The sequence below is a fragment of the Rhinatrema bivittatum genome, chromosome 10, assembly GCF_901001135.1.
Source record: "Rhinatrema bivittatum chromosome 10, aRhiBiv1.1, whole genome shotgun sequence".
Taxonomy (NCBI): domain Eukaryota; kingdom Metazoa; phylum Chordata; class Amphibia; order Gymnophiona; family Rhinatrematidae; genus Rhinatrema; species Rhinatrema bivittatum.
This window is the reverse complement of record NC_042624.1, coordinates 43,347,538-43,370,360: the sequence shown is the minus strand read 5'-3', so window position 1 is coordinate 43,370,360 and position 22,823 is coordinate 43,347,538. Positions and strand designations below refer to the sequence as shown.

Below are 22,823 nucleotides of genomic sequence, written 5' to 3'. Positions count from 1 at the left end.
GCTGTTCTAGCTGCTAGAAGCAGTTGTAGAATGAGTTCTTGCGACATTTCCTATGGTTCCTTTTATCCTCTACATAGCTTAGGAGGGATAGTTTTGGGTCTAGTACTTTGATAATCTCTTTTTGTTCTTTGTCAACCTCTTATCATTATTTTTTTATTATTGGACCCTCTCACCACATATAGAAAAAGTTTCCATTACCTCTACAACATAGTGGAGTGTATCTCTTTCCCATATTATACAGGTTTTTCTGGAGTTAAGTGTAGTCTATAGAGCAGACCTTCCCAAAATGTGGGTCAGGACCCCAAATGGGGTCACACAACTTTCAGCTAGGGTCACAAGTGCCTCAAATGCAGCACGCTTTAGGCACCAGCTGCAGCAGCAGCATTAGTAGTGGACGTCAGTGAGGGGCTGTGAACCAGCATGCTCTCACAGGCCATGCATGCCTTTGCATACGTTTCGGTGGTAACAGGAAGGAGAGACCAGGGCCAGTGCAGGGCCTGTGATTTTGCATGGACTTGTGGGCCTCACCCTTTCATTACCGATCCAGCTGCTGCTTACAGATCATCATTTGACGTAGGATCATCCATCAAGGGTGGGGAGGGCCAAGTGTACATGGGCTGGTGGACATTGCCACAGCTCCTTTCCTAATCTACCACTGAATCTACCTCACTGTCACGCTCTGTGGCTCGTGGGATGGCCCCGTGAGCCATCTCACTCACCCCAGTGCCGGCAATAGCATTTCATGGTTGGTATGCCACCAGCAGCTAGGCCTCGCTGCTCAGGACGCCCCAACTGCCGCTCCTCTCAGCTTCCACTAGGCGAGCATAAGCCCTACAGTCCCACACTTAAAGGGCCCACGGTGGGAACTTAGCTGTGGCACCCTCTGATGACATCATCAGCCCCTTGCTACTTAAGGCTGCTCAGGAGGAGCATCAGATGCCTCAGCAATAGGATTCCTGCCTTACAGTGCATATTGCCTAGCGTTCCAGTTCCTGTGTTCCTGATTATCGTACAGCCTCGCCTTCCAGACTTGCCTTGCCGTCATTGCCTCGTCCAGTCTTGCCTTGTCTAGCTTTGTCTTCTCCAGCCTTCCTCATCCAGCCTTGCCTTTTCCTGTCAGTCTTGTCCAGTATCTTCTGTGTGTCTTCATCTACCTTTGGCCTGTCTCTCTGGATCTCTTGCATGGACCTGACCACATTTGCCTGCCGCCTGTACCTCCTGCCTCAACCTGACCATCCTTGTTAGCTGCCTGTACTGATCTTAGCCTGTCTCCAGCTCCATTAGTTTTGATGCCTGTCCTGACCCCAGTGTGCCTTTGGACTCTAATTCTCTTCGCCACCCCAAGGACCCACCTAATTCCTGCCAGCTACAGGAACCCAAGAGTTCAACCTGCAGTGGAGGCACCTGGTACAGGTGAAGCTCCAGACTGACCCACTACAGAGCGTGTTCGCCAGCTGCTGGCGTAGGCCTTGTCAACTACGCTGCAGTACAACGGGCTCACACCCCTGCTACCCTTCACACTCGCAAGCTGTCATTCACCTTTGGCCTAGGGCCCAAAGGAAAATGTTGCTGCCGACCCTTGTCAGAGAGAGGGCTTTTATGAAGGGAAGAATCGGAGGCAAGAGGGGTTTAAAGGTTGAATCAGTTGGAGAGGAAGGAATGAAGGAGGAATGAAAGATTGACTGGGGATGTGAGAGCAGGGTTGGAGGGATGGAGGTGAGGGATGGGGGTTCAGTGTAAGCAGGGGCAGATTGCAGGAAAATATCAGCCCTGGAGATTTTTTCAAAATCGGCCCACGGACTATCTGACTCCCTTGTGCACTTTCTCTGCAGCACAGGCATCAACATGCCAAATCGACTCTGAAACTCAGCAGAATTCACCCAAATATCTCCAAAATAAATGCCACATATTTCCTAAATAACTTTGAAATAGAGCATACTCTAGACCAAGCTGTAGACCCCCATTCCCTCCATGCAAATCAGATGGGGCCATACCACAAGTCTGCTTAGCAGAATACCTCACACATGTAGAACACAGACAGACCCTCAGCAAATACAAAATGAATAGAAAATAAAGTATAAATAGAAACATGCAGACAAAAACTGAACTTGAAACCGCATGGAAAAACAAATATTACTCACTAAACATCAAACAATAATATAAAATAATATAAAGCATCAATCATAATAGTAAAACCAAACTCATAAAAAGAATAAATATTTCAAAACAGCTGATGAAAAGAATTTCCAATGATTACAAACATATAACACTGTTTTTTTTAATTTCCCAAAATCGATAAAATATTACAAAATAACAGACACAGCAAACACCACCAGTAATTAAAATGAAAGCTAAAATGAATCCCCTGCTCCTGGCTGATTTTGTTTTGCTTGTCCTCTGGGGTCACATGAATTTTCAAATGCTAAAGGTTTGGGAAGCCCTGCTATAGATGACACTCTGCATGCTGAAGAAAAGGTTCATCTGTTCATGGTTTCCCACCGGAAGCCCTCTAGGGGTTTCTTTAACCAGTTGCTCCAAGCCTTCACATGGGGTGGACTTTCATTGCTCCATTCTTCTAATGGGATTTTATATATTTTGGATTGTAATCCTTTATAAAGTCTATTTTTAAGAAAACACTTTTCTAGAGTGAGGGGTGTCCTCAATATGTTTCTTTTGTGATCCTGTTTTCATAGCAAAGTACTTCCCCCCCCCCCCCCCACCCCCCTCCTGGCAGCCATTTCTAGTAATATTCCTCTCAGAATTATTTTCCTTGTCTCCCAGAGGAGGTCTGGGCGAATGCTCTATGAACATTTTGCAAGCTTTTTATTTTATTCCTTACTGATCCTTTGTGTAAGAGGGATGCACTCATTCTCCAGTTTTTGTTGCATTTATTTTCCACGATAGGGCTGGTACTATCTGCATCATTACTAATGCATGATCTATTATTGTAATAGTAAATGATATAAAAATGTGTCCTATGTTTTCCTGATCTTTCTTCATTACTAATAGATCTAGCCTGAAGTATGTGCTGTATTTCCTCATATATCTATTAGCTTGGTTCTTCTTTACCCTCCCTCAGCTCCACATCCTCCCTATTGGAGAAAGTATTTTTTTTTCACTCCATGCACAATCAAGCTGTGGAGTTTGTTGCCGGAGGATGTGTTCAAAGCATCTCGCATAGCTGAGCTGAAAAGGGGTTTGGAAAAGTCCAGAAGCCATTATTAGCCAGGTAGACTTGGGAAAGCTATTGTTTATCCCTTAGAGTGAACAACAAGAGCATGGTTTGCCCTTTGGGATGTGCCGGCTACTTCCTTTCAGAGACAGGATGCTGGGTGGGATGGACCTTTGCTCTGACCCCACATGGCACATCTTATGTTCTTATGACACTGCAGCTCATGTGGTTCCTGGTTTTTCTCTCGTCTCTGTAGATGTGGCCCCAGAGGAGGACATCGTTGAGACGCCTGCCATGTCACATGATGAGCACACACATCAGGAGATAAAAGGACACAAAACACTGGCAACACCCGCTGTCCGTCGCCTGGCCATGGAGAACAATGTAAGGCTGCGGCCTGCTACTGCATGAGCAGAGTGGGTCAGACCGCCTCAGAATGAGGCAGTACAGAGAGAGGCTGTGAACTGGCAGGAAACGGCAATGAGAGGAGCTGGTGATGAATGGCCGCTTACACTGGCATCTTGTACTATGGAGAGGTTTTATTCATTGTGGAAGAAATATTACCTTTAAAGATTCATTTTCCATCCTTAATCTGTGCTGTTGCTATGGCCACTAAAGATCTTTGCAGTAACTCAGCTGGTATTTGAGTAGATACTAAGTGACGGGAAAGCAGCAGGCAGCAATCTGGGGAATGTTATTTAGACAGCCCATTTTAGGCATTTTCTCAGCATCCAGCACTGATTTGCATTAACTTTCAGACAAGTGTTTTTACTTGGGATAAAAAGCAAACGAAGTGGACTCTGAGTTGAAAAGTGATTTAATGTAGTCTGTTTTCAGTCAGGGGGAAGAATTTTTTTCCTTCCCTTCCTCATTGTAGCCGAAACCTGCCCTTGCACTGGAAAGTGAGAGCATTTAACTTTCAGAAGAGACACTATTGTTTTTTTGGGGGGGGGGGGGGTTTGATTTTTTTTGCAAAAACTAGCTAAGAGCTGCAGTATCTGTAAGCCAGAGCATACCTGTCCAGGGGATCCTACAGCCAGTCATTTTTCAGGATATTCCACAATGAGGGGTAGATTTTATAAATTTACGCGCGCGCGTACTTTTGTTCGTGCACCAGGCGCGAACAAAAGTACACTGGATTTTATAAGATACATGCGTATCTTATAAAATCCGGGGTCGGCGCACACAAGGGGGTGCGCCGACCCCCTCGGCGCACCCCCTCGCGCAGGTTGCCGAGGGGGTGCGCCGACCCCCTCGGCAACCTGCGCGCGCTGAGCCCGGCGCTCGCTGCCTGTTCCCTCCGAGGCCGCTCCAAAATCGGAGCGGCCTCGGAGGGAACTTTCCTTCCACCTCCCCTCACCTTCCCCCCCCTACCTTTGTTGGCAGATTTACGCCTGCCGAAAGCAGGTGTAAATCTGTGCGCGCCAGCGGGCTGCTGGCGCGCCATCACCCGACCCGGGGGCTGGTCCAGAGGCCTCGACCACGCCCCCAGGCCGGCGCCACGCCCCTGGACCTGCCCCACCCCTGACCCCGGACACGCCCCCAGATATGCCCCTTTTACGAAGCTCCGGGACTTACGCGCGTCCCGGGGCTATGCATGCGCCGGCGGCCTATGCAAAATAGGCGCACCGGCACGCGAGTGCCCTGCGTGCATAAATCCAGGTGGATTTACGCGCGCAGGGCTTTTAAAATCCGGCCCTGAATATGCATGAGAAACATTGGAAACTCAGTATATGCTAATTTTTCTCTTGCATAGTTGTGGATATCCTGAAAACGTGACTGGCCATGGTGTTACCAGGATGGGTTTGGGAAGTCACCATGTCATAAGTTGAGAGAGGCTCTGATTGCAGCTCATGGAATTCTCTGGCCCTTTCTGTCCTGCAGGATCTCTGAGCGCACATCATTGTTGCTAGTGCAGGATTTTGGCATTTCCCTTTTGGAATGCTGACCCAAAACACATGTAGCTTTCATTTGAAAAGAAATAGGGAAATACTTTTTAGCAAAACGGTAAGATTTGTGGAAAGGAGCATGCCTTGCTCCTGTATGCCTAACAGTATATTTACATGATAGAATAAAACAAAATTATTTTAAGAAATGTGCACTTTTAGCTTTCCAGTCATAGGATGTTGCTACGAATTATATGTTTATAAAAGTGAGTTTTTTAAACTTATTTTTTAACTAGATTAAACTGAGTGAAATTGTTGGAACCGGAAAAGATGAACGTATCCTGAAAGAGGACATCCTCAACTTTTTGGCGAAACAGACGGGAGCTATTTTACCTCCATCTCCAAAGCTGGAAATCATCCCACCTCCACCCAGGCCCGAGACCATTCCAGCCGCACCAAAGGACAAGGCACCACCCCCGCCCACACCTCTGTCAAAAACCACTATGATCGTAGACAAGGATAGAAGCGAGGCCTTGAAAGGTACACTTCTAGTGCATGACACCTTGGAAGAATGTAGGCAGGTTCCTGGGGGATTATTCTGTAAAAGCCTTGATTTATGCCTCACATATCATGGAATAACATAGGCAGCCATGCCATTTCCTATTAATACCCTCCCTCGTACCATTGCCCTCAAACACCAAGTTAGCAAAATAAATAAGAACAGAATTCTTGCTCAAATAGGCCGCAGCTTTATTAAACAATTTAACAATAAAATAAATTGTGTGTACTCTAGCCAAAATGCAAACAACCCCACCCACAAGTAGTTGCTGAACAGAAGGCCCACCAATGGGCCAACTGGGCATTCTATGATTATTACTGCCATGCACGCCATTGGAACAGCTAAGTTGCTGACATTTTGGGCCCCTGCCATAGGACCAGCTAGGCTGCCCTTTTCTGGCATGGCTATGCACAACTCATGCCATGCAGCTTTCCTTGATGTTGTGCTATCTGCAATCTGGGTGGATAAGTAGAGATCTTCCTCTTCCCAGTGTAGCAGCCAGGTGAACTCTTCCTTGAAGTTAACATCATCCAGCATAGATGCCTTGGCCCTTGGCTCAGGTTCTTCCCCCACAACCCCCCCTCCAAACTGCAAAATAACTATAGATTGAATTCCTAAGCCACGCCACCATTTACAATGCCATGAGAGAGGGTGGGAGGAAAATGCGACATGGCACAATAAGAAAAAAATGGTGATCCCTACCTTTGTTCTCTCCACTCGCTTTCCTCATCCTTCCATTGGTCTCCCATCATCCCCTTTGCTGGCACTGAGGGCATGAAAATGCTAAATCCACTTTCTCTCCCAATGCGTGTTGCAGGGTTCCAGAAGGCAATGGTGAAGACTATGAGTGCTGCCCTGAGCATCCCACACTTTGGCTACTGTGACGAGATTGACATGAGCCAGCTTGCCAAACTGCGTGATGAGCTGAAGCCCATTGCTGAGGCTCGTGGTGTTAAACTCTCCTTTGTGCCATTCTTTTTAAAGGTGAGGACTCAGTTGGTGCAAGCTGATTATTACATATCTTCTGGGTTAGCATTTGCTTTCAGTGGCTAAAATCAAGGCCTCTTCCAGTTATCTTTTACTTGTCTTGTAAATCTTGTAGCTGTCTTCTCTTCTTTGCCGTTTTTCACCTCTCTGAGACAGTCTGAGGAGGACAGATGGACAGGGAGAATAAAGGGCTGGAAGTGTAGGGTAGTGGTTATTAACTGACTTATCTTCTACATTACTGCATACACTGATAACACTATAGTAGTAATAATGACAGCTGCCATTACAAAAAGAGGGCAAAATCATACTTTAAGGGGGCAATTTTGTAACATCGCCCTCAAAAACATTGGCAAATATGTGCATAAGTTACACCCATTTTTCAAGTGATGTTAGGTGCATCAGTCCGTTTCGAAAAATATCCCAGCAAATCTGCCCCCACAAGTTAAGCTTGCTGCTGTGTCCCCCATCAATGTTTCCTGAAAATGTATGCCGTACTTTCTAAAATCCAAATGTGTGCATGTAAGGCCAAGCCTGTCCCAGTTGCTGCTTAGTACCCCCGAACATAATGTACACACACAAATCTATCAGTGTATTGGGTGAGCAGTTGTGTGAAAGGCCATTTATTTTATTTATTTATTTTTAATTTTTATATACCAACATTCTTACATCCGATGTAAATCATACCGGTTTACATTAAACAGAATAGCAGGAAATAAATTTCCATAGTCTAATACAATGAACATTTCTAATTAAAATTGTTAACAAGCGAAAAGGAAAGGTAAAGAATTGGAATAAAGGTTAAATAACAGAAAAATATAAAAGATTTTTTTTTTTTTAGAAGCACAAGGGTTGCACGAAGTGGTGCATTTGTGTGTGTAAAATGCTGTTGTACTTACAGAAATCCCTAATTTCAAGCAGCCTGCTCGGGCAGATCTAACTTTCTGCATGCATGTTTATGCTCTTCCTTTTGAAAAGTGAAAATATTTGTGTAAATGTTCTCCCTACCTCCATCTTTGTTCGCTGAAATGGCTCTTCCTAGCGTGGGTAAAAGAATACGTGAAATGGGGTTATGTCCCCTCTGTTTACTTGCACAACCCCTTGCTTGATTTTCAAGGCACCATTTATGCCTATCAAAGAGAGTTTTGTGCACATAAGTCACTTTAAAAATTAAGCCCTAAGAGAACAATCTAAGATTAATCTTAGACTAGCCTCCCGAGTTACAGATTGCCAAGCAGTGCCTCCTCAGCAATGTCATGTTATTGGCTTGGTTTTTGTGCTGTTTATGATTTTATTATGCATGTTCTTTTTTTTTTTTCCAAATTTCTTTATTGTGGCATGAGAATACAGATAACAATTAACTAGACAACCATATAGCTTGTACATACCACCAGATTTTCAACTTTCAAAACCCCCAGCCAAAGTAACTAAAAAAAAAAAAAAAAACCAACCCAAATTGAACAACCCCCAACCCATTCCCCCCTAATCCTCACCCCCCCCCCTGCAGAGAACCTCATACACAGATAGAAAGGGACATCACAGCTTAATAAAAATCAGGATACTTGTCATGCGTACCAATCATTCACCCCATGACCATGAATATGAGCAGACCAGGACCCGGTACGGCTGTCAGTGTCAAAAACAAAGGGAAGCACCCATGCTTCTACGTAGAAACTAGTAACCAGGCTCTTTAGGGTATTCAGACCGCATTTAGCTCTACTAAAGGTGCCAAAGATTGAACGTGGGAAGTGAGAGTCTTATAATACGGTCCCCAGATCGCTCGGAAGTCACCTTTTCTTCGGGGCCGAAAAGATTTGTACAAGGAGCCGTATTCCAATTGATATAGCTCTGTCAATAAGACATTCCATCCAGCTGCAGTCGGAGGACTCGCCTCAATCCACTTTAATAGGATGCATTTCTTTGCAATCAAACATGCTTTAGAAACAAAGCCAATATTGTCCACATTGAGACTAACTTCTCCGATATCATTGTTCAAAATACAAAACGAGCACGACCACTGGACGGTCTCTTGTAGTATCACACTTAAGTTGCCACGAATAGCTTCCCAAAAATCAGCTATCTTCGGGCATTCCCACAGACAATGGATCAAGGAAGCTGGTGAGTGAGCACACTTTAAACATTGAGGCGAGGCAACGCTACCCATCAGGTGGGCCCCTCGCCGGTAAATACACAATACGATGAAAAATTCTCTGTTGTAATTCACGAAGACCAATGTTATTGGTAATTTTGACAATCGAAAGATAACTGTCTCTTAATATTTGTACCTCTAAAGTTTCCCCGCAATCTCTAGACCACTTAGGAAGCAGAGTCGTAAACACAGAGTGTGGTACAATAGAATGATAGAATTGATAGAGACAGGACAGGGATCCCTTTCTGGACTTGAAACACTCCACCAAAGAGTCATAAGTAGCACTTGTAATAGCAGATCCAACAGACCCTTTCAATGAAGCAGACACAGCAGCTTTCAGGTGACCATAAATAAGAAAATGAGAGGGTTGAAAACAAATTTTCTCTTGGCACTGTGTGAAAGTATAAATCTGTCCAGTCTTGGAATCTAGTACCTCCTGCAGCTGCCACGAAGAGGAAATGTTAAAGCCATGATGAATCGGTAAAACGTTTTGTGATTCCGGTAAAGAACAGCGCAGGGAAAAGTGCGGAGATACATGCTTTGGTAAGCCCAAAAGTTTCCTGGTACAACCCCATATTTTCCGCATTGTAATTACCAATCTATGCCCCATATAGGATTGTGAGGGCTGAGGGGCCAAGGCATGTAGGACACAAGAAGGGTCCTCCGGGGAGCACATGGCCCTTATCAGATTGGGGTCAGTATATTCCTGGGTACCCAAAATCCAATCCCCCAAGAATCTTAAGTTTGCTGCCCATGAATAGAGTACAAAATCAGGAAGGCCATAGCCACCATGATGTTTCTGAGCAGTCATCGTGGAGTATGTTAAGCGTGGACGCTTATTATTCCAAATAAATTTACGTATGATGGATTGTAACATTTTGTTGTCCTTAGAAAGAAATAAAAACGGTAACATAATCAATTTATATAAGATCTGCGGGGCAATAACCATTTTAATCACCGCAATGCGCCCCTGAAGGGACAAGGGGAGATTCTGCCAACCCGCTAATGTTTTTGCGGCTTTCTCTATAGCCGGCGTCACATTTAAGCCATACCACTTCTTAGGATTAGGATGAATAATAATACCTAAATACTTAATGGTTGGTGCAGCCCATTTGACCGGGAGATTGGCCCACCTGCCCCGCAAGTCTCCTCCCAAGTCTAATGCCTCAGTTTTATCTAAATTTAATTTAAAACCCGAAACCCTCTGGTATGAATGAAAAATAGCAATAGCAGCCGGAAGGGCTCTACGAGCATGTGATAACAAAAGCAAGATATCATCCGCAAAAAGTAGTGTAAGAAATTTTTGCCCATTTACCGAAATACCTGTAACCTCTGAATCCATCTTTAACTTGCACACTAAGGGTTCCACTGTCAAAATGAACAAAATGGGGGATAGGGGGCAACCCTGTCTAGTCCCTCTCTGTAAATAAAACTCCCCGGATAGTTGGCCATTCACCAGAATTCGAGCAGAGGGATTTGTATACAGTAAGGTGATATACTCATAAATTCTTCCCACAAAACCCAATTTGATCAAGACCTGCCTAAGGAAGGGCCAAGCTACCCTGTCAAACACTTTCTCAGTGTCACATGCGACCAATAGAGGGTCCAAAACTTTTTGTGTTTGGCAGCACTCCAAAGCAGCCAATACTTTGTGTATGTTAACCGTGGAGCGTTTCCCCGCTACAAACCCCACCTGGTCTGATGATACTAAAAGAGGAAAAATGGGTTTCAATCGATTGGCCAGAATTTTTGCAAAAATTTTGATATCTAAATTTAACAGCGAAATTGGTCTGTAAGAGGATGCCAACAAGGGGTCCCTTCCTCCCTTAGGAAGGACAACAATAGTTGCAACCCGCATGGAGCTGGGCATTTCTTGTTGATCTGTCATACTTTCAAAAACATTACGGAGGATGGGAGAGATCTCATCTACCAATGCTTTATAAAAAACCGAGGTCATTCCGTCAGGACCCAGAGCCTTATTGGCAGGTAGCGACCGAATCGCTTCGCAGATCTCTGAGACTTCAGTTGGGCGCTGTAACCTCGCTTGCTGAATCTCCGACAAGCTCGGTAAAGGGAGCTCTTTTAAGAAGTCCGCGATGGTTACATCATCCACTTTATCCTCCGAATATAATTTACAATAATAAGCAGAAAAAATATCCGCTATATCCGAAGAAGTAGATTTAATATCCCCTGTGGAACCTTTTAAGTTGGCAATGAATTTGGAGAAGTCTTGCGTTTTCAAGAGTGACGCAAGTAAGCACCCCGTTTTATTTCCAAACCGAAATAAGAAAAATTGCTGGGCCCTTAGTTTCCTTTTGGCTCGCTCATGCAATAAGTTATTGAGAGCATTACGCGTCTCCTTATATTGGGCCAGCTTATTGGCATCCTCCTTAATATTAATTTGTCGCTTAAGCATCCTCAGTTGTTTATCCAAAAGAATGAGATCTTTATCTAATTGTTTCTTTTTGAAGCTAACATAACTGATAATATCTCCGCGCAAAACACATTTTGCAGTTTCCCACAACAGAATCGGTTGATCGAGATGTTGCTGGTTGTCTTGCAGAAAGTCACGCCATTTCTTTAAAAGAAATGCCGGAAACTCCGGATCAGTAGCCAAAAACGCTGGTAAGCGCCACTGAGATTGGGATCCTCCGGCCCGCTGACCAAAAGTTCCCGCTACTGGGCAGTGGTCAGAGACCAATAAGGAAGCGATAGAAGACCCCGTAAACCTAGAAAAAAGGGACTCAGAGATTAACAAATAATCAATCCGAGATCAGGCAGCATGTGCTCGAGCCAGGTGAGTGAATTCACGTTCCTCAGGGTGTAAAACCCTCCATAGATCCAACAATTGGAGATGTTTACATAAAAAATTGGGACCCTTGTTGAAACTTACCGTATGGCCACCCCTGGGTGGTTGTCTATCTAACTGAGAGTCAATAGCGAAATTAAAATCCTCCCCAAGTACCATAGGGAAGTCCCCCATTTCTGTGAGATGGGAAAGCAGAGTGGTATAGAATACATGATCATACGAATTTGGGGCATACACAGACACCAAAATGATTGGGGATCCCATCAGAACGCCTTTCAAAATAATAAATCTACCTTGAGGATCTACCACTTGACTTTGTACTTGAAATGATGTAGTTTTGTGGATTAGAATAGCTACACCTCTGCTTTTGGATGTACCGGTAGCATAAAACACTTGTCCCACCCATTTCTTACGTAGCTTACGGACCTCATTTTCTAGCATATGAGTCTCCTGGAGAAAAGTGACTTGGGCATGAAGTCTAGCCAGCTGAGCCAGCACTTTTTCTCGCTTTATGGGGGTACCCAAGCCTGCTACATTCCACGTCACCATCTCCACCGCCATGGATCCAGACAAAAAAGAAACCTTTGCAGCAACATCCCGTCTCTCCCCCTCTGCTGGAGCAAGAAATGGTTAGCACACATAAAAAATAATATCACATATCCCAAAATGAATATTAGAAACCAAAAATCCCTGAGGTTCTCTGCCATACACCCCAATATCCTCCCCAAAAACGTAAACAAAAAGAGAAGCAAAAACAAGAAGGATACTTTCCCCCCCCCCCCCCCCACTCATGTTTGAAGAAAGAAAAAACATGAGAACCCGAACTCCCCTCATCTCTGAACTAAACCAACGGTCCAGGGGCAAAAAACTAACCCCAAAAGCGAACTAGAGACCCTTAAACGGGTTAGAGATCACACAGGTGTAACCATGTGCATGGCTGCCACCCCGCCGTACATAAAAAGAAAAAAACTGATTAAACAAAGTAGAGCAAACTCGCAGGTCTTATGCTGCAGCACTATAGTCTTCTAAAAAAGGAAAACAATAACCACCAGGTCACTCTCTCCAGCCTCCCCCCAGGGAGAATGTACAAAAATAAGAGTCAGCTGAGAAAAAAGAAAAAAAAAAAAGATCCTGTCGTATCTGATAGCTGGAGACAAAAAGTAGCACACATAATCCATACAAGAGGGGCCAGGAAGTCCTGGATGCTGTAAACCATTGTAGCACTAGACCCACAACGTGAGATTTGGGGCATCCATCGTGGCTAGAGAGTCAGAGCTAGCGGCACACAAAAGAATAAGAATAGTAGTGCTAATAATGCATGAAAAAAAAAATAAAATAAAAAGTACTCCTCAAGCCGATGCACAATTAGTTACTCCTAAAAAGTACTAGTGGACAATATGAAGCATCTGCGTTAATGTATTTCAAGATGGCTCCGAGACTTCCGGAGATGAAAGATGTTCCACAAAGGACTGAGCCTCAGCAGGCGAAGTAAAATATTTATATTGACCCTGATGAGAAATACATAGCCATGCAGGGTACATCAGCGCAAATCGAAATTTCCTATTGACCAGATCACTGCAGACGCCATTAAAAGCTTTACGCAGCAAAGTAACACGCGGTGAGAAATCTTGAAAAACTAATATTTGGTGAGATTCATAGAAGAACTCCCTCGTTTTCCGATAATGCTGCAGGACCAATTCTTTGTGAGCAAAATGTAAAAAACGTGTCAGAATCACTCGTGGTCTGTGCGCCCATTCACCGGCCATTTTTCTGCCCACCCAATGAGCACGCTCCATTAGGCCCCCCCGAAGGCGAGGCAAGAGAAGGGACTAAACTCAAGAGCCAAGCTTCCATTAGACGCGGCAGTTCAAGGTCAGGTAGGGACTCGGGTATTCCCACGAATCGCAAGTTATTCCGCCTTGAGCGATTTTCGAGATCATCTATCTTCTCTTCGTCGGCTTTCGCTTGTTTTTCCAGCATGGCTACCCGGCCCTCCAACGCGCTTATGTCGTCCTCCGCCAGACCCACGCGTCCCTCCACTCTCTCCACCCGTCCATCCATTTCCACAAACGATGCTCTTATTTCGGCGATCTGCTCAGAGATCTGGTGGAGCCGCATATCTAGGGCAGTGACTACCGCGTGGGAAATCTTATCCTCCAAAGAGCTATCTGCTGGCGGCTCAGCCATTTTCGGGGAGGCGGCCATCTTGGATACCACGATCCTAGATTTCTCTCTGTCCTTTCGCGCAGTTCTAGACGCCATAAGAGAGCTCCCCCTTGAATAATTCGATGTTGGAGAGGTCCCTGATGTAATACAGCAGCGTCTCGAGGAAAAATTCCCGAGTAAGCTCAGATACAAATAGTATTCGGCAGGGGTGGCAGCCGGAGTCCTGACAGCCGCAGCCTATCAGGCCCACCACATCACGTGATCTCCATGCATGTTCCTTTTGTAACCCACCCTGAAATTTGGAGGGCGAAAAAATAAATGCTTTTAAATAAATAAATATATGTTAATAAATAAATTCTCATGAAGTTAGCAAGTAGCACATTTAAGACTAATCAGAGAAAATTCTTTTTCACTCAATGCACAGTTAAGCTCTGGAATTTGTTGCCAGAGGATGTGGTTAGTGCAGTTAGTGTAGATGGGTTCAAAAAAGGTTTGGATAAGTTCTTGGAGAAGTCCATCAATTGCTATTAATCAAGTTTACTTAGGTAATAGCTACTGCTATTAATTGCATCAGTAGCATGGGATCTTCTTGGTGTTTGGGTACCTGCCAGGTTCTTGTGGCCTGGTTTGGCCTCTGTTGGAAACAGGATGCTGGGCTTGATGGACCCTTGGTCTGACCCAGCATGGCAATGTCTTATGTTCTTATGTTCAAAGCCATTTTCCTGGGTAAACAGGCCAGCTGAGAACTGCCCTCCTCTCAGCGGGTAAGAATTGTGCCCGAGGGGTTCGTAATCCACAAACTTTTAACCACATTAAAAAAAAAAAAAGGGGGGGGAGGGAGCATTCCCTCGAGCATGTTCAGGTTGGGGGAGGAAAGCGCCTTGCATGCGTGACATCGTGAAAAGTGCACGCGCTCTTACCTTCCCCCCGCCTGCACAAAAAGTAGGGATGGAGCCGACAGGTGCTCGTGGCCTGCCCGCTTCATGCTAGCTGACTTTCAGAAGGAAACTTTGGGTAATTTCTCTGTGAAAGTGAGCCACAAAGTCCATGAGCTAAAAACTCCTGCAGCTACACAGGATACTCAAAATCGCCCCCTGAACCCTCAAGAATGGCTTGGTCAGAACTGATAAATAAAAGAGCTTGAATTTATTTACAGGGTTTTTTCCTTCCCAAATGGGGGTGGGTCCTGGGTGTCATTTTGGATCTGTTTTCCTGGCAAGACTACTGCTAGCATTGAAGAGTGTACATGATAAATCCTTTTCTGAATTAAGAAAGGTACCTGCCGGCTGAGCAGAAAAGTGGACTGTGCATCAGAAAGCCCTTTGTATCCCGACACACTGATTTTCCTGCAGAAATGTTTGATAAGAGGAACTGCAGACATCAAAAGAAGTGCTAAGATCTCTTTTCTGATTAGCATGGTGTACTCAGCATTGAAATATTTTCTAGGAGCAGTTAATAATAGTATTTATTTGTATCACGCTTTACCACCCATTGGGTATTCAGAGTGTGATACAATCAGATAAAGAACACGAAACCATCGCATAAAACCAAGTATGTATTCTTGCACTAACTAGAACGCTATAAAGATAAAATATATACGTAGTCACAAAATATGCAGACACCTAATAATCACATAAAACATGTCCTAGCTGTAAGAGACGAGGGGGTCAGCTTTCATGACATAGCTTCAAAAGACATAAAGAGCACTGATAGTCATAGACTGAGCAGTTATCCTACCTTGTTGACAACAAGCCCCTATGCTATGGTTCTTTATATGCTTAGCTAAACAGCAGTTTTAAAGACCACATAGCCTGAAAGTAATGGCAGATCTCTACGGAATGAATTCCCTAGATGCAGCGCTCGGTTTCTCATCCTAGCCAGCTTAGCCGCCTTTCCTGATGGGTCTCATTAGCTGATGGTAGTGTCCTCCCAGGAGTCTTTCTACACAAGCACTCTAGAACGTAAGTGGGTCCCTTGTCCAAATAACACTTTAAATGCGAGCCTGCGTCATAAATTGAACACGCTGACAGATGAGTAAGCAGCAACTGGTCACTGCATGAGCTGTGGTGTGTTCAATAAATTATAGTCTCTCTTAAGGATTTTAACAAGGAACTGCAGTGCAGGCCATAATGATAATCAAGATAAGCAAGGATTAGTGACTGAATTAAATAGGAGCATAGCTGGCAAATAGTGCATAAATGGCATCAATGTGATCTTCCATGTACAATTTAATGTCTAAGATTGCCTCCATCTACAGTCGGTACTGCTAGCAGCAGGTGCAGCTCTGAGAGAGGGGACTTACCACCAACAGGTTCTCAGGTTTTACCAAATTAAAAGAGAGTTTATTCTAACCTCCCACTCTCCATTACTTTCAGACTGAGGTTTATGATGGTAATTTGTAACAGCAACTTAGGGGTGAGGTCTGCGTTTGGAAAGTATACGCAGACTTCAGCTCACATTTTCAAAGCAGACTTGCATAAGCGCATGTTTGCCAGGGAGCAGATGTACGTGAACACGTGGCCATTTCCATGCACGCTTTTGAAAATTCAAGAGTGAGTGTAAACGGTTTCTCTGCCTCTTCACAGTGTGCCTAACAGTGCAGACGGAATCCCTTTCGACATACACCAACTCTTAGACAATTTTCAAAAGCAGATTTATGTGCAGAAAACTAGACTTTCTGCCCATAAATGCTTTTGAATGTACAGTGGCAGCCTGGTCTGTCTCTGTTGTTGCATGTCGTCTGCTTAGATGTAAAAGAGCATATTAAGATGTCTAATTACCTCTGCAATGGTTGTAGGTAAATATTAAATGAAACAGGGGATAGAGCAGGGCTTCATCACCCAACGCTTCAGATGATGGTAGGCAGATAAGAGTTTGAAAAGATTGCTGTGTTGTTAACTTGGCCAACAACCAAGAGTTAATGAGTGCCTGGCAATGAGATGTGAAGGGGATCTAATGAGGCTGAGAAGGCGAATAAGAATGCAGCTGCTTTGCTGGCTAAATTTGCATGCCCTTCTAATAATCTTTTATTTTAACAGGCAGCATCCCTAGGATTACTGCAGTACCCCATCTTGAATGCCTCAGTGGATGGCAACTGCCAAAACATCACATACAAGGTTTGTGTAATCATCTGTTCTAGATGCAGACCGTTCAACTGCCAGATCAGTTTACCAAATCCTGAAAGAGAAGTCTATTTCCAGTCAGAAAAGAAGTTCAGTATAAAGAGGTTAATTAATAAAATGCCTTGTAAAAAATCAATGTAACCTAATCGGGCTTCTGAACTTGCAAAATGTCCTGGCATTCCAAAGAAATTGCTGTAGTCTGTCTCCGGCTTAATTCTCCTTGGTTTTCTTGCATACGAAGGGTGGGTGGGAGGGCGGAGAGAAATGTTACTTAAACAGTGTGTTAGGATTTGTAAGTATGTGGGCCCTTTGGCCGAGGTGAGAGATGGTACCGCCCAGGGGAGGAGCCCCGCTGAGCCTCACCATCAGGAGGCGGAGTCTCAGCTGCGGGATGGTATACAGCAGAGGTAGAGAAGGAGAGGGTGACCCCAGGAGGCGGGCCACGGAGCGACAGCGCAGATGCTGACGTCAGACTCAGCTTGGATGACTGGAGTCAGGCAATAGATGCGGCACTACCCGAGGAGCGGGGCTGCCGGGCAATAGTGGGAGGTCACGGTAGTGGTCCGCAGAGCAGGGTACACCGGCGAGGGTTCCTCTAGCGATATCACGGCACGGCTCCGCAGAGTGGGGTAGACCCAGAGAGAGCTCCTCTAACGATATCATGGCATTCCCTGTACGTACCAGGATCAGTCCAGACAGCTGGGTTATGCCTCCCCTCCAGCAGATGGAGTCAGAGAGAAAACTGAAACACCCCCTAGATATACTAGTGTGCCACCTGCGATCCATCAGTATATTCTCTGACTCCAGCAGATTGAGAGGCATAACCTGCGGTCCTGGTCTGGTCAGTTTGTTGGTACTGTAGAAAAAAAAAAAAAAAAGGGGAATTCTTGATAGAGGGACAAGATCATTTGGTATCTTTCTGTTCTCTATCCTGTCTGTTCGTGTTGCTGTTTTTTCTGGCAGCGCAGCGCGGTTTCAGCTCAGTGTGGGGCAGGCACATAGGGCTCTGCCCTGTGACAGTTCCCGGGTTAGCAGTCCTTGAGGCAGGGGGAGAGATTACCGGTGGGCCGGTCACCCTCCCCCCCAATTCCAGGGATCCCGACCCTGAAGGGGGTTCTCAATTTAATTAAAAAAAAAAAAAAAAAAAAAAGTAAAAGTAGATTTGGCAGGGAATTGGATTTGCTATACCCCGGCCTGCCAGAGCCTCTTCGGACCCCGGAGGGGGTGGTTCAGCCACCCGACGAGCTGTGCGGGTGAGAAGTTACTCACCTCAGTTTTGGCGCCATTTTTTCCTTCTCTGCTCGTGGTCCTGCGATGCCTCGATCTTCGGCCTGTGTGGCCTGTGCTGGTACGGGGGCGCGACTCTCGCGGGAGGGCCTTTGTCCCCGATGTCTTCCCGGGGACGAGGGACCCTCCCGGGGGCCGTGCGCTGCCCGCAGCGATTCGGGGCTGCCTTCTTCGCCGCGGCATCGCGGCGCTTCTGCGAGCCGTTTTCCGGCCCCTCCTCCCTCGGGGAGCAGTGCGGCGGCCATTTTGGCCACGCGGCAGTCGGACCCGGAGGCTTCGGGAGATGATGCGTCCCTCCCCCCCTCTCCTGGCGAGCGAAACGCGCGGTTCTCGGCCGATCTGGATAGCCCTCAGGCCCCTCCTCCCTCGGGATCCTTTCAAAAAAATTTAAAAAGGTTGGTTCCTTTTTCTTCTGATTTTGTGCTTCTTATGCACAAAGCCTTTTTGCAGGCTGAAGCCGGTTGGGAGGCAGAGGTCCCTTCTCCCCCTAAGGTTCCTAAACCTTCCTTGCCCCAGGGAAAGCCGATGGGCGTGGGGTCCGCAGGGGCCAGTGTTCCCCGCCCACGGGGAGTGCTTGAGGACACGGGGACCGCGGATCCTGCTTTGGCTCCTCTGGATCCGCCGGACTTGCTTGCGGCAGACGAACAGTTGCCTGTGGAGGGGGATGACCCCCAGGTCCTGCGTTTATTCGGCAAGGAGGAATTAAGCTCCCTTATTCTTCACGTCCTCCAGGAGCTTGAGCTCACGGCGCCCCCCCAGGACGCTGACACCTCGACGGGGGATATCGCTATGGCGGGGCTTAAGACCCCCCCTCAAACTTTCCCGTTCCATCATAAGGTTTTACAAATAGTTTCAAAGGAGTGGGAGCTGCCTGAGTCTTCTCTGAGGGTCACTCGGGCTATGGAAAAGCTATATCCTTTACCTAAGGATTCTTTGGAACTCCTAAAGACACCGGCGGTGGATTCGGCGGTTACGGCAGTGGTTAAACATACTACTATCCCTGTTACGGGTGGGATAGCTTTGAAAGATCTCCAGGATCGTAAGCTGGAGATCTTACTGAAGCGTATTTTTGATGTGGCGGCCCTTGGTGTCAGGGCAGCGGCGTGCAGCAGCCTCGTACAGAGGGCCAACCTGCGTTGGGTCCAGCAGTTGCTGACCACGCAGGAGCTTCCTCCGGGGGAGGCTGAGCAGGCCAATTGTGTGGAGGCTGCGGTCGCTTATACCGCGGATGCTTTATATGATTTATTGCGCACTTCGGCCCGCATCATGTCCTCGGCTGTTTCGGCTCGGAGGTTGCTGTGGCTCCGTCGTTGGTCGGCGGATGCCACCTCAAAGGCGAGATTAGGTTCCTTTCCTTTTAAGGGCAAGTTGCTTTTTGGGGAGGAGCTGGATCAGCTTATTAAGGACCTGGGCGACAACAAGGTGTATAAGTTGCCGGAGGATAAGCCGCGACAACCGCGGACGTTTGGCAATGCTAGGACTCGCTTTCGGGGTCAACGGCGTTTTCGTGCGGGACGAGGTGGTACTTTTTCCCAGAGACAACAGGCTACGAGAACCCAGTCTTGGTCTCCTTCCTTTCGGGGCAGGAGGCCTCAACGTGGAGGCTCCTCACAAAGCTTTGCTGCCATTAAGCCAGCGCAATGAAGGTGCGCAGGCCCATTCCTCCGTTCCCGTTATCGGGGGCCGGCTGTCCCGGTTTTGGGAGGAATGGGTCAAGATAACTTCGGATCAATGGGTCCTCGACGTGGTCCGGTACGGCTACGAGTTGGATTTTGTGCGGCCCCTCCGGGATCTTTTTCTGGTGTCGCCGTGCGGTCCGCTGGAAAAGAGGCTGGCTATAGCCCAAACGCTCGATCACTTACAGGCTCTGGGGGCGGTGACTCCGGTACCGCCGGACCAGCTGCGGACAGGTCGGTATTCCATTTATTTTCTGGTTCCCAAAAAGGAGGGTACCTTTCGACCGATCCTGGATCTCAAAGGTGTAAACAAGGCCCTGCGAGTGCCTCGCTTTCGGATGGAGACTCTACGGTCTGTTATTGCGGCCGTCCACAAGGGAGAATATTTGGCTTCTTTGGACCTGACGGAGGCTTATCTCCATATAGGTATCCGAGAGCGTCATCAACGGTTTCTACGCTTCATGGTGCTAGGGTCCCACTACCAGTTCTGTGCCCTCCCTTTCGGTCTGGCCACCGCGCCGCGCGTGTTCACCAAGGTGCTCGTCGTGGTCGCGGCTTCTCTTCGTCGGCAGGGGGTACTTGTGCACCCTTACCTCGACGATTGGCTCATCAGAGCGAAGTCACATGCGGCTTGCAAACGAGCAGTTTCCCTGGTAGTGAGCCAACTTCAGTCGTTGGGTTGGGTAGTCAACTTCGCGAAAAGCAGACTCGAACCGACGCAACAACTGGAGTTTTTGGGCGCGCGCTTCGATACCTCGGTGGGCAAGGTTTTTCTTCCTCATCAGCGCATGTTCAATCTCATGGCCTTGGTCCGACGTTTGCTGGATCTCCCATCTCCCACGGTGTGGGATCATTTACAGCTTATTGGTCATATGGTATCTACTATGGAGATGGTACAATGGGCCTTCTCGCATATGCGGCCCTTACAGAGATCTCTGCTTTCTCGATGGGATCCCAGATCAGAGGATTTCGGTTTGGAACTCCCTCTACTGGAGGAGGCCCGCTCCAGTTTCGCCTGGTGGCTCAATCCGAACAACCTGCTCCAAGGAGTGACCCTAGAACCCCCATCGTGGCTGGTGGTGACTACGGATGCCAGTCTGTCTGGTTGGGGGGCGGTCTGCCAATCCCGAGCTGTTCAGGGCGCCTGGACAGCACGCCAGTCCACTTGGTCCATCAACCGCTTGGAAACCAGGGCGGTGCGTCTCGCCTTGCGTCGCCTCCTTCCCATGGTAAGCGGCCGGGTGGTACGAATTCTGTCGGACAACGCGACTACAGTGGCGTACATAAATCGACAAGGCGGCACAAAAAGTCGTGCGGTAGCCATAGAGGCCGCACTGCTGATGGCCTGGGCGGAACGCCACCTGTTGCGTCTAGCGGCCTCCCACATTGCCGGCGTAGACAACGTGCAGGCGGACTACCTCAGTCGTCGGCATCTGGATCCCGGCGAATGGGAGCTTTCGCCGGAGGCAATGAGGTTCATCGTTCGGCGGTGGGGGATTCCGCGCCTCGATCTCATGGCGACTCGGGCGAATGCGAAGGCGGCGCAGTTTTTCAGTCGCAGAAGAGAGCACGCGTCGGAGGGCGTGGATGCGCTGGTACTGCCGTGGCCCCATCACATCCTTCTGTACGTCTTTCCACCCTGGCCCCTGGTGGGGAAGGTGTTACGCCGCATAGAGTCCCATCAAGGTCCGGTGGTTCTCGTGGCTCCGGAATGGCCACGTCGCCCGTGGTTCGCGGATCTCGTCAACCTGGCGGTGGACGGCCCTCTACGGTTAGGTCATCTTCCCAACCTACTGAGTCAGGGTCCGGTAGTTTTCGAACTGGCGGATCGCTTTTGTCTGGCGGCCTGGCTTATGAGCGGAAACAGTTGAGGAAAAGAGGTTACTCGGACGCGGTGGTGTCTACCCTGCTTCGAGCGCGTCGGTCTTCTACTACTCTCACTTACGCTAGGGTTTGGAAGGTCTTCCATGCTTGGTGCGCCGGTTTGGGTATCTCGCCTAAGCGTTCGACGGTTCCTCAGATCCTCATGTTCTTGCAGGAGGGCCTGACAAAGGGGTTGGCGTATAATTCGCTGCGTGTCCAGGTGGCGGCTCTGGGATGCTTGAGAGGTCAGCTGGACGGGTCTTCCCTTGCGTGTCATCCAGATGTAGCTCGGTTCTTGCGGGGAGTTAGGAACTTGCGTCCTCCTCTTCGGCTTCCCTGTCCTTCCTGGAACTTGAATTTGGTACTACGTGGTTTGTGTGGGGCTCCGTTTGAACCGCTACAGTCGGCTTCGTTGAAGGATCTGACCCTCAAGACGGTTTTTCTTGTGGCTATTTCCTCGGCGCAGAGAGTGTCGGAGCTTCAGGCTCTTTCTTGCAGAGAACCGTTCTTGCGTATTTCTGATTCGGGTGTTTCCTTACGAACCGTACCGTCCTTTCTACCTAAGGTGGTCTCGGCGTTTCATGTCAACCAGACGGTTGAGCTACCCTCCTTTTCGGCGGAGGATTTGAGGTCTTCTCAAGGTAAGGACTTGAGACGTCTGGACGTCCGGCGAATTCTCCTGCGATATTTGGAGGTTACCAACGATTTTCGAAAGTCTGATCATCTCTTCGTGTTGTGGCATGGGTCCAAGAAGGGGCTTCAGGCATCTAAGGCTACGATTGCACGGTGGTTGAAGGGGGCCATTGCATCCACATACATTGGCTGTGGTAAATCTGTTCCGGATGGGCTTAAGGCTCATTCGTTGCGTGCTCAGGCGACTTCGTGGGCGGAGAATCGATTGGTCTCTTCCCAGGAGATATGTAGGGCGGCCACTTGGACATCTCGGCATACGTTTGCCAGGCATTATCGCTTGGATGTCCGGGGTCCGTCCAAACAGTCGTTTGGCAGCAGTGTGATTCGAGCGGGACTCTCAGGGTCCCACCCCAGTTGAGGCGGCTTGGGTACATCCCAGCTGTCTGGACTGATCCTGGTACGTACAGGGAAAGGAAAATTAGGTTCTTACCTTTGCTAATTTTCGTTCCTGTAGTAC

General features: G+C 47.5%; 1 protein-coding gene across 1 annotated transcript in view; it reads left to right on the top strand.

Moving 5' to 3' along the window:
* Nucleotides 1-22,823, top strand: part of DBT (dihydrolipoamide branched chain transacylase E2) — a 53,906-nt gene that overhangs the window by 22,506 nt on the left and 8,577 nt on the right. The window contains exons 5-8 of the mRNA XM_029617671.1: nucleotides 3,429-3,556; nucleotides 5,355-5,598; nucleotides 6,435-6,601; nucleotides 16,764-16,841. Of these exons, the coding sequence (XP_029473531.1) occupies nucleotides 3,429-3,556; nucleotides 5,355-5,598; nucleotides 6,435-6,601; nucleotides 16,764-16,841 (617 nt within the window). The remainder of the gene's footprint in view (nucleotides 1-3,428; nucleotides 3,557-5,354; nucleotides 5,599-6,434; nucleotides 6,602-16,763; nucleotides 16,842-22,823) is intronic.